Below are 15,389 nucleotides of genomic sequence, written 5' to 3'. Positions count from 1 at the left end.
AACTCAGAAATGTGCAGACGCTTGTGCTTTTATTGTGCTTTGGATACTGTCAGCTGCACTTTCCAAAGCTCCCCAGCAGAAACATCCAGATGTTTCCGAACAGAGACTCTGGTTCGATAGTCTAGTTTTAGGAACCATTCCAACCTTGATATGGTGTGTGCTTTTTATCTAGGTCATGGTTCTCCAAGTGTGGTCCCTGGACCATGCCACCTGAGAAATGATTAGAAATGTTAAATGTCTGGCAGATCCTAGACTTACTGGATGAGAAGACCTCGGTTCTTGGCCCAGGAATCTGCATTTTAACATGAACTCCAGTTGCTGCCAATGCCCACAGACGTTTCAGAGCCACTCACTGATCTGGACCACTTCTGAAAAAGGCACTAGAGCAGTGGTTCTCAACCTTTCTAATGCCATGACCCTTTAATACAGTTCCTCATGCTGTGGTGACCCCCAACCATAAAATTATTTTCGTTGCTACTTCATAACTGTAATTTTGCTACTGTTATGAATCATAATGTAAATATCTGTGTTTTCCGATGGTCTTAGGCTCTACAGCAGCAGTTCTCAACCTGTGAGTCGCAACCCACAGGTTGAGAACCGCTAGCAGGGCCACCTAAGACCATCGGAAAACACAGATATTTACATTACGATATTTACATTACGATTACTGTTATGAATCATAATGTAAATATCTGTGTTTTCTGGTGGTCTTAGGCTCTACAGCAGTGGTTCTCAACCTGTGGATCTACAATTCATAACAGTGGCAAAATTACAGTTATGAAGTAGCAATGAAAATAATTTTATGGTTGGGGGTCACCACAACATGAGGAACTGTATTAAAGGGTCGCGGCATTAGAAAGGTTGAGAACCACTGCACTAGAGGAATAACTAGAATCCAATGAATCCTTGAAAAATCAGCCTTGCCAATCCACTCATACAAAGTCATTAAAAATCCTGCTGAGCAGCCTAATTAACACACATACACACACACACACACACTCCTAAAGAATGAGCATTCAAGTTCATTAAGATTTCTAGCTAATTAGGTTTACTTTGGAGGGGGAAAAAAAAACACCTACTTTGATCCTGGATGTCAAAAAAAATTCCAAAAATTTTTCAGTCACTTTCCTTCCTGGTGCTCAGACTGGCCTGGAGAGAGGGGCTGGGCTTGTTGATAAATCTCCATCCTCTCTCTTCCCACTGCCTCATTTCCTGACTCTGCTCTCTCCCTCCACATTCCTCCTCACTCCTCCTCTCCCCAGCCTCCTCCTAAACTCCCGTTTTCCATGGCCACACCCAGGAATGAATCACTTTACCCAGACAAAAGGAAATGGGCATTGAGACTGAGTAGATAGCCACAACCTTATTGATCTAATATGTGTACACATTCAAAGATTTGTCAACCAAAATCATTGATATGACCAGCAAACAGGATGTGAATTATACTATTCCATTTCATCTCCTTCTTCCCACTTGATGATCTTAATGGACAGAGAACCTGAAGGTCCAGCCTTCACCTGCCAGGTTCTCTCTCAAGATCCTGTATCCTGCGGTATAGGAGTGTGTGTTTGGGTGTGTGAGTTCACACAAAGATTTAGTTGAAATTACGAAGTCAAGAAGTAGAGTGACAGCAAAATAAATAGGTGAATCTTGAAATATCACAAAGAGGAGTGTGGGTAACACTCATCGCAGATATTTAGTTCAATCCTGTCATTAATCTACTCAAACCCAAGGATGTGCTCAGCTCACCTTGTTAAGCCGCTGAAGCGTTTCTTTTAGCAGCACTTGACATTCACATTCATTCTCATACCTGCAAATTGCACATATAAGTGAAAGTTGAGCAGCTTCTATGATTCCACAAGAGTCGATCACACAATCAGCATTAAATTTAATCCGATATGAGTATTATGCCCTCTCTTTTAGAAGAGGTCCCTAATTTTAAAGCAGAAGCTGATGCTGCCTTTCCAAGCCCACTGCTGCCCAACCTCTTTCACATCCTGCCACACACAGGAAGTGCTGACATGGGCATCGCACATGGGCTAACTGGGAGCAGTACTCGTAAATGGCACAGGAGTCTTCCCGTCTGGAGGCCCAATCCCAATCCCCCAGCACGTCCCTCCCAGCCACCAAGGATGAGGGAATCACATCTCAGCACACCTGGAATCCAAGTGCAACAGCGGCTGAGAGCCTGGGAGTCTGCCCTGCTGACAACACCATTGACCTGACCTTGTGTAGATTTCCTACACTCCTGTATTTACCATGTGTCAGTGTCTCTGGATTATGCCATTTAACTCTCACAAAACTCTGAAAGAAAGACGTATTCTTACCACGAAAGGGTTCAGAATAGGCCTCCCTAAAATGTGCCACTCTGGGATGTGAATTATTTTGAGCTAAAGGCAATCAAGACCCTGTGGGCAGACAAGAAACTTTTACCTCATCCTTAAAGAATTTAAATGAGGGGCCTAGCCCAAAATAAGAGGTGTAACCAGAAATAACGTTTTATGATCTACCTATAGGGCAGGGCAATCCTTGTGGCATCATCCCTGACACCAAAGACCTGCTCTGAGCCAGTGATCAGGACAGGCCGATGGGCCAGAGGGTGCTCCTGGCAGGAAGGTAAGTGGGTGCATCATACCCCAGCTCTCTTTCCCTCAGCTGGGACAAGTGAGGTGTGTCCTCCACCCCACAGGTTAGTCCCAGTGGCCACAGGGGGAACTTGCTGAATAATGCACTCAGCGTTAGCAGCCTTCCCTTTCTGCCTTTCCTCACTCCCCAAGCTGTGCTCCCTGAGGTCACCTCCCAAATAAGCTTCTTGTCCTCAAGCCCCTGACTCAAGTTCCGCTCCTAGAAGACTCCAAACTAAGAGAGGCATGAAATCAAATTAAAACACAGTGGCACAAGTTTTACATTTCACGCCAAGATGTCACATTTAGCAGTTTCTTTTGTGTGTGGCTGTAATGGAGCCAGAAATTGTTTTTTAATGGTTAATTAACTTTGAGAATAAAACTGTTAACAAAAATCTAATTTTCTCATTGTTTTTCCTGCTAAAAATATCTTAAGAATTTCTATAGCTTAAAAACAGGTTGGGCCCTAACTGGTTTGGCTCAGTGGATAGAGCATCAGCCTGCGGACTCAAGGGTCCCAGGTTCAATTCTGGTCAAGGGCATGTACCTTGGTTGTGGGCACATCCCCAGTAGGGGGTGTGCAGGAGGCAGCTGATTGATGTTTCTCTCTCATCAATGTTTCTAACTCTCTATTCCTCTCCCTTCCTCTCTGTAAAAAAATCAATAAAATATATTTTTAAAAAGAGGTGTGTTAAAAAAAAAAAACACAGGTTGGATAAACAACATATTAATGTGATTTTCATGCTATAGAAAAGTCTAGATATTATATTAAAAGCAAGTATCTTCATTATAAAAGCTCATGATAAGAATTCAAGATACATTTATATATATTCATATATGTGAATATATAAGTGAATTCATAAAATGAAGATACACTGGCTTTAATTATCTGATTGTTTTATACAACTATTTTGGTTTTCAGCAATTTGGATAATTGACTATATTCACCATTGCATTTTGATGGTTTTATTTGTTTTTATTTCATTTTATTATATTTAGTCTTTGTTTGACATGTGAAAGACATGATTTTGAAATTATTCAACTATCCAAGTAGAAAATATGCCTAACAAGGCTGCATATTCCTTTGCATGTCTGCATTATTTTTATCTGCTTTGGCTAACCCTCAAGTCCCCTCTGGAATGTGAAACCAAACCTGGTGTGTGTATACGCATGCATGTGGATGATTATGATTTTTATAATAATTTTCAAGTCCCACTACCCCAGCCAGAATATCAAAACTTCTCCAACAGGGCAATGAGAGGAAATAAATTAAGGGAAATTATTAAATAAATCACAGAATCTGAAGGAACTGCTCCATGATGGAGACATAATCAGAACCAAATGAAATCAGGAAAACTCAATATGACCATTTGTTCATTGAGGGCTCAAGGGAGTCACAGTAGACTGTAGTCTAATGTGGAGACCATTTGGGGATCAAGGGGATCCTGCTGGCCCATGGAGCGGGGTGTCTGAACCAGTATACACTTCTCTTTGTTCTAGAGAACATGATCTTCATTTGAATGAGGTCTAGTTCTTATTACTGGGCCTAACTCCATAGGAGTCCAGGAGTAACTTCTCTCCAAGACAGTGTTCTAAAAAGCATATGGACTCAGGGCAAAAAAACCTGAGTTCAAGTCCTTCCACCCAAGGACCCTCTCCAAGCCTCTGGATCAAAATAAAAAACAAAAACAAAAAAAACAGAAGGACTGGTCAGGGCACATGTCCATATTAAGGGCTTGACCCCACCGGCCCAGTAGGGGAGACAGCCAATCGATGATTCTCTCTCATCATTGACCTCTCTCTCTCTCTCTCTCTCTCTCTCTCTCTCTCTCTCTCTCCCTCTCTCCCCCTTCCTCTCTGAAACCAATAAAAAATATTTTTTAAAAAACAGAAGGACTGATTGGAATGAAATCAATTATTTGATCTGATAAATATGCTCAGTACACAGCAGTGAATAACCTACCCAAGACTCAGACTGAGAATGTGGAACTTGAAAGGTGAATATGGTGGATGATGCCCACAGGTAGGCTAAATAGCCATCTCAGACAGTGATTTCAGAAAATTAAATTTATTTAAGGAAAGGGGATGGGGGGTCGTATATTCAAATGAAAGGGCTGCACAGCACTGAGCCAAGGGGACACTGGGTCGATGATGGCAGCACCCTGGAGTTTCATCCTTATATGCAGTCACTGGTGGAAAGCTTTTGCTGTCAGTGGGTCTGGGGGCTTAGCTGGTGAGCTCATAATGGGATGGGATGCAGGTGTGTGATCAGATGCCTTCAGGACCATTTTCATTCCTTGTATGGTCTGACTCCTGTTGTCCAGTGAGCTTTTCCTGGTTTTTTGTTCTCCTCTGGTGGGAAGTGTGCAAATGGCCGTTAAGGATTGTATTGCCCTATAGGCCTAACATTTCCCTCCTCTTTCTATTTGTTAGTAATTATTTTTAATTGGGCAAAGGTCTCTATCTTCTGTCAGTCATCCTAAGGAGCAAGACCCCCTGGTGCTTGAATAATACATAAGGGATATATGAATAGTTACCCCACATATCAGAAACCAACCAGCTGGCAGCTTAGTATGTCCATTACTATGAGGGAGGGTGAACTTACCAAACAGTTTATACCAGGCGTCCTCAAACTACGGCCCGCGGGCCACATGCGGGTGTTTTTGCCGTTTTGTTGTTTTACTTCAAAATAAGATATGTGCAGTGTGCATAGGAATTGGTTCATAGTTTTTTCTTAAACTATAGTCCGGCCCTCCAACGGTCTGAGGGACAGTGAACTGGCCCCCTGTTTGAAAAGTTTGAGGACCCCTGGTTTATACTGTAGGTAGATACTGAAAGACAATAACTAGAACACCTAGTAAAAGTCAGACATTCGCCCCAGTGTCATTAGTTGTTTGTGTGTGCTTGTGTCTTCTTTTTCCCTATGCAAGCAGAAAATTTCTACTCTTCACCTCTCCTTTTTAAATAAATGGTAAAAACACACTATTCTTGTTCTTTTACCATTGCATAGTATCCCATTGTATGAATGAAGCACAACTGTGTAACCTGTCTCCCATTATTAATCAGCACTTAGGTTGGTTCCAGGATTTTGCCACTGCAGCTCCCAAGGCAGTGAATAACCTTGTAGGCGTGCCCCTTGACACCTGCTGGACTATCGTAGTAAATTCCTTGATGGAAATGACTCTGCTGAGTCTAAGAACACACACAATTATAACTTGGAAAGATGCTGACAAATTGCTGACCATCCTTTTTCTTTTTAATAGCTAATTTTAACACATTGTTCAGTCTGTCGAAAGGTGGAACCATGCCCCGGACCAGGGCTTCTGAAACGTCAGTGTTTAACTTCTTAAACTACGAATCACTGGGGTCTTGTTAAAATGCAGTTCCTGATTCAGGAGCTCTGGGGTAAGTCCAAGAGTCTCCCTTTAAAACAAGCTCCTAGGTGATGCCAATGCTGCTGGTCCCTGGACCACACGGACTAGCAAGACCCTGGAAGGCACACATTGAAACGATTTCCAGGTGTTGGCTGTGATGCGGTGAAAACCATTCGACTTAGTATGTCCATCACTTCAATCCAGTCCCAGGGCAGCAATTCACTAGCTGAGTGACATTGCTCCAAATCCCTACATTTTCTGAGCCTCAGTCTCCTTATCTGTTAAATAGGTGCAGGCAAATACAATCTATAACTGGCTGTGAGGATTAAATAACATTAATGCATCTCAAAAATATTGTGGTCAGCAAAAGAAAGCCAGACACAAGAGTATATCTGTAATATTCCTTTTTGTGAAATTCTAGAACAGGCAAAATTAATCTATGGTGTTAGAAATAAAAACCCCTGGGTTGTTTTCTTTTTTGGGGGGGGGGGGGACGAATGATAACTGAAGATTGACTTGAAAAGTATAGAAGGGGAATTTCTAAGGTAGAGGAAACATTTTGCTTGATTTGGTAGCAACATAGGTATATACATTTGTCAAGACTCACTGAACTGTGTCCTTAAAATCTGGGATGGAAGGTCACAGGGACAAGAGGAGCGTGACTTTCTTTTGACTGGTTCCACTGGAATTGTGAAGGAAGCCCAAGGGAGCATTGGACTAGCTCGAGAGCCCAAGGACCCCTAGCTTTGTCTTTGTCTGTTATATGGAAATTATACCTAAATTTTAAAATGCATTTAAAGTAAATGATACCATTTCATGTAAACTGTGAAGTACCATCAAAATAGAAGCTAGTCTTATCTTAGGGAAATGGACCATGTGCGCCCCTCCTTCCTCCCCCCTCCCGCCCCCCCCCCCCCCCCCCCACACACACACACACACACACTGTGGTCATGAGGACCGGGACACCAGAGACGGCCCTCCAACCTGGATGGCAGCCTGCTCTCAGATCCCTGCCGCGGGTGCCGCCCCCCGCCCTGCCTCAGTTTCCCCCCACGACCAAAGCTTACTTGCTACGATACTCGTCGAGCGCGCGCTGCGCCTCTGCGCCCTGGCGCTCCAGCCGGGCGCGCTCAGCCGCCAGGTCCCGGGCGCGCTGACGATTGCCGTCCACCTGGCGGAGGAGGGCGTCCTCGGGGCCCGCCAGCTCGCCCAGGCGCTGAAAGGCTTCCAGCTGCCGCCGGAGGACGCCGTGGCGCTGCTCGAGCGCGCGAGCCCGCTGGACGTGGGCGGCCACGCGCTCGCCGAGGCCCTGCAGCGCCGCCAGGTTGGGCACGGCGGCTGGGTCGGAGGCCAGGCGGCCGGGTGCCTCCTCCTCGGCCAGCTCGTAGTGCTCCTTGCGGGTCTGGAAGACGTAGCTGCGCCGGTACATGGCTCCAGGGGGCCCCTCGCAGAGCCAGAAGCCCGCTAAATAAACCGCGGAGGCCGCTGGCACGCTGCTGGGACGTTCCAGAGCTGATCAGCTGTCATGATCAACACGGTGCCCGGCCTCTGGGAGAATAAAAGAGCAGCGGGCATGCTTTTGTGAGCTGGATTAACGGACCATACACCTCCCGGGCTTGCGAGGTTAAATTGGGCAATGAGGTTTTTGTTCCGTGGTTGTTCAAGTCCGTTGCTGTATGATGGGATGGAAGGTCAAAGGGACAAGAGGAGCGTGACTTTCCTTTGACTGGTTCCACTGGAATTGTGAAGGAAGCCCAAGGGAGCATTGGACTAGCTCGAGAGCCCAAGGACCCCTAGCTTTGTCTTTGGCTGTTAGAGCCAAGCTTCAATTATAGAACTTTAAACAATACTATTTTTTTCTGATTACTTAAGCAATTCCTTTTCTTAGTTACAGTATACCTTGGCGTTTAGGAACGCTCCTTACGATAGAGATTCTTAACCATGGATGCAAAATAAAATGCTACGACTCAAGCCTGGCTGGCGTGGCTCGGTAGTTGAGCTTTGACCCATGAACCAGGACGCCATGGAGGCTTCCCCGGTCAGGGCACATGCCTGGGTTGCGGGCTCGGTCCCTGGTGTGAGGCGTGCAGGAGGCAGCTGATCAATGATTCTCTCTCATCATTGATGTTTCTATCTCTCTTCCCTCTCCCTTCCTCTCAAAAATCAACAAAAATATATATTTTTTAAATTCCACGACTCGGTAAATTGTGAGGTGTGGCATTGCCGAATGTTCTTATTTGTGCACATTTGTGAAGAATCTACTCTTTGTACAAAAACTTAGGAAACAGATGCACAGTTATTATAATGCCACCCTTGCTCTCCTGGATTCTGATATCTTTTCTGAGTAGGAGAAATAAATAGAGCTCCATCAAGACATTTGCATAATAGATTATTTGAACTAAAGAAAAAAAAATCCTTACAGCCTAAGATTTAATAAATTGGCATACTCTCAATTAAATGCTATAAAAACTTTTTGGCTACCATGTTTCATTTTAATTTGTATTATGGAATTAACAAAGCTACGCTTTGACAAATTTAAAAGCAAACTGTGGGTATTGAAATAATAACATTGATGAAAATTGTATTAAATATAAATATTTTGTCATATCTCCAATTTTTAAAATCATTATTAAAAGGCTATTTTTGTAAAAATAAGGATTAGTAGTATCATCTGATTAACAACTGTATAAATTATGTTTAATTATATATAAACTCATGGTTATCAAAGATCAAGAAAATTACACATTTCTTTGTTGGGTTTATTAGGTTTATTATCACTCCAAAAAGACTGCAACATAATAGATTCCATCTAGAATGAAGCTATGTAAGGTCCTAAGTTGTGTTGGTGGTGTGTTTATTGTTTTATTATATTTTCTTAAGCCATTTACAAATAAATGTTATAATCAAATCAAAGAGAGCCATATGAGTATATATGCAGGTATATAAATACCAGGCTGATGGCATGGTAATTTGGTTTCAAGTATCTATCCTAGAGAGCAAACCAACATAGAACAAGGGTTATAAAACTATTCATGCCCTATGATACCAGGCAGGTATCACTACAGAACAAACTGACCCCAAAACTAAGTGGCATAGAAGAAGTACTTATCACTACATTCCCAGGTCTGCAGGTCGGCTGGAGCCGCTCTGCCCCAAATGTCTCTCATCCTCTTAGTGACAAAAGGACAAGAGCATGCCCAGACACACAAGCTCATTCCAAACCTTTGTTTGCATCATGGCCACTAACATCTCATTGGTCAACGCAGATCACATGGCTACAGCCAAAGCAAGGAGGCAGAGAATAGGCATGGCAAGGGGGTGGGTGTGTAGCTCCCTCACACTGAAGAATGGGGACCAGAAACTCAGTCTACCACACATAGTAATCCCATTTGAGAATAAATATATCCCAGAAACATAACAAAGGAAACAATATAATTTCAATTTATTCCAGTAGAACAAACACTTAGAAAATATCTAAGGTCAAGTCCCAACTTTCAAGGTGTGGGAAGACAAATTCCTACCCAACTAATGAAGACACTGTCAACATAAGAAACACCTAAACCTGTAGAGAATTGTAATGAGTTTATTTGAGCCAAACGAATGATGTGCCAGGGAACAAGATCTCAAATGCTCGGGAGAATAACAATTTTGCAGCTTCTTTTATGCATTCGAAATTAAGGAAGGAATGTAGGACGATTAGAGAAAGCGAGACCGGGATTGGATTACAGGATAGTTAAGAAGATATGTGCTCTCTTGGGGGTTAATAGCCCCTTGGAGGGATGTTACTTCTGGTATGTCAAAGGTGAGCTAACCTGTATACATAAGAACAATGGACAGGTCTGGATAATAACTACCCACAATGACCTGCCCAATTAGGAATTCATGATCAGATCACCCTGTGAGATTGCTTTCCATAAAACCTGTTCCTTTTTATTTATTTATTTATTTTACACCAACACACACAAAAAATCCAAGATAAGTTCTAAAATAGAGAGCTTTACAAAACCATGGACACAGAGAAAAGGGCAGGGAAGGTAGGAGTGGGGAGGAAGGGGTCAATGAGGGTTAAAGGGGGACATCTGTAATACTTTCAACAATAAAGTTAAATATAAAAATAAAACAAGAAAGAAGCCTCAGTGAGTAGTGTGTGGCTTGGTAGAGAAGTTAGAACTCCAGACACAGCAGCATAAACAGGGTGAGAGAGCACCTGGGGTGAGGAGCAGTGGAATGAGCCAGGTGTTCCCCGAAATTGGTGAGGATGAGTTGAGGTGGGCATGGCAAGTAGGGAGGGCTGTGCTTCCCGTCATTGGTGGTGGATCGAATAGGGGTGTTCTCTACTTCTTCCCCTAAACCCTGTGGGGCCAAATGCTGAACTTGATCTACTCAAGGGAGGCCTGCAGGGCAGCCTTATAAACTCAAGACCAAAAGTAATCACATAGGATGGTCTGAAACTAAAACTTTCCAACAAACAGCAGTTCATGGCGGGTAGACAAGTCTTAGGCTGGTATCTTCCCTGACAACTGAGCCTATTGTCTTTTTGCATCTACGATAACATACCTTTGGAATGTCAGGGTAATTTCCTTTTCTCTGGACCCCCTCACTGTACCAGAGCAGAGACCACAAAAACCCCTCATTGTTATTGTTATCGTGTTAATTGTTAACCACTGACTATCCTATACCCACAAATGTAAAAGAAGTATGTGTCTATTTGGTTTACTTTTTATCCAATCCCAGAGATTGCCCTGCTTTGCTTTCTCCCACCTCCTTAATCTATCCCCAATGGATATCATGTAACCCCTTAAGTGTCCTCCTTTGATTGTAATGTATAAAATAAGTTGTAAAACTGCCACTCTCTTGAGCATTTTCTCAATCCGCTGAGATTTTGCTTCCCAACAATTGTCATAAGATTGGCTCAAATAAACTCATAAAAATTTGAATGTTTCTTACATTGACAACCCCGCCAAAAAATGGTAGCAACAAATCTTTTTTTTTATTAAAACTCCACAAAAATAAGGAAGAAAAGATGTTAGGCAAAATACACTGAGTGGCCAGATTATTATGATCTCTGAACGCATAATAATCTGGCCACTCAGTGTGTATATATGTGTGTGTGTGTGTGTGTGTGTGTGTGTGTGTGTGTGTGTGTGTGTGTGTGTATGTGTGTGTGTATATGTGTGTGTGTGTGTAAACACAGGGAGAAGGCAGACATCTACACTCCAGGGAGAGAGGCCTCAGAAAAAAATCAACCTTGCTGACACCACGATCTCAGACGTCTAGCTTCCAGAATTATGAGAAAATAAATTTCTGTTGTTTAAGCCACCCCATCTGTGACACTTTGTTATGGCAGCCCCAGCAACTTAATACACTGCTCCAATATGGTGATTCTGTGTGATCTTTTACAGTCCATCCTTTCCCCAGGGACACACTAATGTCTGCCACAAGGGGGCCACGCTGCCCTAAGAGTGAACACGCTGGCTGCCGGTCCCAGGTGACTGCAGAGAGCAGAGAGGGCAGATGGGTGCCCAGATGCACAGCCTGAAGCCTTTCCACCAAACTGGGTCAACTCAAAGGCAAGTCAGCCTAGAAAAGCTGATTTCAAGTAAGGTGGCCAGGAACCCCAAAGTCAAAGAGCAGACACCTGTCTCCTGCTCCCTGCTCCATCAGGCCCCAGGCTCTAAAGACAGGTTATGAAGCACTGTCAGCTGCCCTCTAAGGGATAAGTCAGCAGGATGGGTGGCAACAGATGGAGAAACACACTCAGAAGCAAGGCTTTGTCTCACACGCACAGTTGGCTCTGAAGACTTTCTGGACAGTGAAGCTCATAGACACCTTCAAAGGATGGAGGGTTCTAAGTACCCTGCTTTTCTCAGAGTCTAATACAGTAACTGAGGCAAGTATCAACAAACCCAATTTGTCTGAAGACAATGTGCTCCTGGTACTCTTTGATTAATGGGCCCCACAAAAGGCAAGACAACTAAAGGCAATACATGATCCTGGATAGGATTCTAGACCAGAAGAAGAAGAAAAAAACAAAAAACAACAGCTATAAAGAAACATTGTTGCCGAAACCGGTTTGGCTCAGTGGATAGAGCATCGGCCTGCGGACTCAAGGGTCCCAGGTTCGATTCCGGTCAAGGGCATGTACCTTGGTTGCGGGCACATCCCCAGTAGGAGGTGTGCAAGAGGCAGCTGATCGATGTTTCTCTCTCATCGATGTTTCTAACTCTCTATCCCTCTCTCTTCCTCTCTGTAAAAAGTCAATAAAATATATTTTTTTAAAAAAAGAAACATTATTGTGATGCTGGGTGGAATATAGATAGCCATATTGTGTTAAAACTCCTGATTTTGATAATTGTACTATGTCATGTTCTTAGGAAATACACACTAGTTTAAGAAATAATGAAGCACAATGTTCAGCTTACTCTCAATAGTTCAGAAAATAAATAATATACATTATATGCACATATACAAATAATTATATGGAATAATAAAGCAAATGGAGTAAAATAATTACATCCTATATAATAAAAGCCTAATATGCAAATTGATCAAACAGCTGAATGACTGGTGGAATGACTGGTCACTATGATGCACACTGACCACCAGGGGGCAGGTGCTCAATGCAGGAGCTGTCCCCAGCCTGCAGGCCCCAGGCCAGCCAAGGGAGAGGACTGGTGGCAGCAGCTAGGGATGGGGCCGGCTGGCGAGTGGGCCGGCGCCACCCCCTAATTGTCCTGCCAGTTGTCTCCTGCAGAGGGTGCCAGCGGGGCCCCCCACCCCAGATCCCCTGGAGGGTCGCCCTGCAGAGGGAAGCGACCAGTAGCAGTGGTGGGGGGTGGGGGGCAGCAAGCAGATGGCGCCAGGTCAGCCAAGGCGGGTACCAGCAGAGACACACCCCCCTCCCGCCCCCCGATCGTCCCACAGGTCACCCCACAGATTGGCCTGATCTCTGGCCAGACCTAGGGACCTTACCCATGCAAGAATTTTGTTCACCGGGCCTCTAGTAGAATAATAAAGCAAATGGAGTAAAATGTAAAAAATTAGTAGATTTGGGTAAAGGGTATATGGGAGTCCCTGTACTCTTCCAGCAACTTTTCTGAAAGTTTGAAATTATAACATAACAAACTCCTATGGGAAAATTGTGCTAAGAATAGATATTTCTTAGTGATAGCAAGAAAATGCAAAAATGATCCTTTGATTTAACAGATGGAATTTGATCTTGGCAAACAGGATTCCATTGATGATACTGGTAGGAGTTTAACATCACTAATAATGAAAGGATTTTGAGAAGAACCTGGACTTGCCCTCCCTGAATACCAATGAGGCAGAGCCTTGGAATGTTGTGGAGATATTATCAACCTACTCATTCATCATCACTCTGGTTATGCATGAAAAGTGGCTATACCCATGCCCTCAAGGATGCAGGAATGAGTCACTATCCGGAGCAGGCACCACCCTCAGCACTGAGTTTGGAGAAGTCTCTTTCCCAGTTATAATTTCTTGTGGATTTAGATCTAGCCATGTTATTCATATTTCTGCTACATACTTCTTCTTAAGATATCTTTAAAGAGACCTACTTCTACTACTCTCAAGTTGGGTCAGTCTACATCTGAACCACAGCCCCTTTTCTTCTGGGAAAAGATTATCAAGTGGTTTGATCCAGCCATAATTGGCCAACTGGTATGCCAACTTTGCCCTAAGAAAAGGATATTCTCGCCGAAACCGGTTTGGCTCAGTGGATAGAGCGTCGGCCTGCGGACTGAAAGGTCCCAGGTTCGATTCCGGTCAAGGGCATGTACCTTGGTTGCGGGCACATCCCCAATGGGGGGTGTGCAAGAGGCAGCTGATCGATGTTTCTCTCTCATTGATGTTTCTAACTCTCTATCCCTCTCTCTTCCTCTCTGTGGAAAATCAATAAAATATATTAAAAAAAAAAAGAAAAGGATATTCTAGATCCTGCTTTGTACCACTTAGGCATTTCTAACAGAAATACTCATTTATATATTTAAACATATATCTGGATATATCTTATATATCTAGATATATCTTATATCCACTGTTCTTATAGGTCCATATCTACTTTCCTATTGATATCAAGAGGAACTGATTAAACTATTTCACAAGAGATAGTCTATCTCCCAAAGATTACTGACTTCTCAGCTTTGATCTGAGATTGAGAGGGACAATATCCTAAGCTATTTTATCAGTTATTTTCAGATTCTGTACACAGTTTTGAAGTATGGTAAGGGACACTAAAACTATACATTTTAAACCCTAGCCTTCAACCCTCAAACATAAAATCCATGTAAAGTTTTCTAATGAAATTTCCAATAAGAACTGGTTTGCAGAAGATTACCGTTGTTTGAAAGGCACAGTGGTCTGCCCCAAATTTGAAGAACTACCTATTCCAACCATCTGACTTATTATTTGGAAAAGGACTATAGGTGATGTGAATACTATTACCCCACTATTTCACCTTCTACCACCTGCTTATGGTTGAGGCCTACTGACTCCCAGCCCTTCACTTATTTAAAATTTTTGCCATTTGGATTTTCCTCTCACCCAACAAACACCATCCTGTTCTTCACTTGCCTGTGTTCCTCAATTTGGATACCAACATCTCCCTTACTCCTTTGCACTTTTCATTCAACTGGTCCTGCATATTAATGTATGAAAATGGATGTCTACAGAGGTCATCAGTTCTACAGACTCAAGCTCCATGGCTTAGCTAAGCCTCTACCTCTCTGTTACCCTAGCAGACCTGCCCATATGATTATTCTGACTAGACTACAGATCTTTGAGGGCAGGGTTGAGATCAATGCTGTTCATTCCCCAACAGCCATTCTCTACCAGAGGATCACCCCAAAGAACCACCTTCCATCCTTCCCTAGGCTGCCTGAACCCCAAAAGGCTGGTCCTCTCAGATGGCATACCCGCCTCCCTGGCTTCCTGTAGGGCAGGGGTGGGGGAACCTTTTTTCTGCCAAGGGCCATTGGGATGTTTATAACATCCTTTGTGGGCCATACAAAATTATCAACTTAAAAATTAGCCTGCTATATTTGGTCAAACATTTAATTAACTCACTCCTAATGCCTTGGCAAGGCCAGACCAAATGATTTTCCGGGCCTCAGATGGCCCACAGGCTGACCCAGATGTTCCCCACCCCTGCTGTAGGGTTTGGCAAATGGGAGTCACTGGCAGGTCAGAGAGCCATCCCTGGTGCTTCCTTTTCCCTCCAGACATAATCACCACTCCAGGCTCCATCCTTGCTCCTTTAGGCCTAGGGGTAGAAACAGCTTCCTGCTATTGCTAATACCTGGAGCTTCATCGTACTCTGTTGATTTCCTTGATCCTGCTCACAACTCTGGATGTTGTCCCTTCATTCAATTCT

At 43.5% G+C, this 15,389-nt stretch overlaps 1 protein-coding gene across 1 annotated transcript in view; it reads right to left on the bottom strand.

Annotated features, from left to right (window-relative positions):
* The window catches only part of BFSP1 (beaded filament structural protein 1), a gene marked incomplete at both ends in the record, with an annotated part of 31,216 nt that extends 23,789 nt beyond the window's left edge, over window positions 1-7,427 (bottom strand). The window contains 2 exons of the mRNA XM_079783474.1: window positions 1,750-1,810; window positions 7,066-7,427. Of these exons, the coding sequence (XP_079639600.1) occupies window positions 1,750-1,810; window positions 7,066-7,427 (423 nt within the window). The remainder of the gene's footprint in view (window positions 1-1,749; window positions 1,811-7,065) is intronic.
* Window positions 7,428-15,389: the final 7,962 nt, after the last annotated feature.

The sequence above is a fragment of the Cnephaeus nilssonii genome (genome assembly GCF_951640355.1).
Source record: "Cnephaeus nilssonii genome assembly, chromosome: 11".
Taxonomy (NCBI): domain Eukaryota; kingdom Metazoa; phylum Chordata; class Mammalia; order Chiroptera; family Vespertilionidae; genus Cnephaeus; species Cnephaeus nilssonii.
The sequence above is the reverse complement of the archived record's forward strand: the minus strand, read 5'-3'. Positions and strand labels throughout refer to the sequence as shown.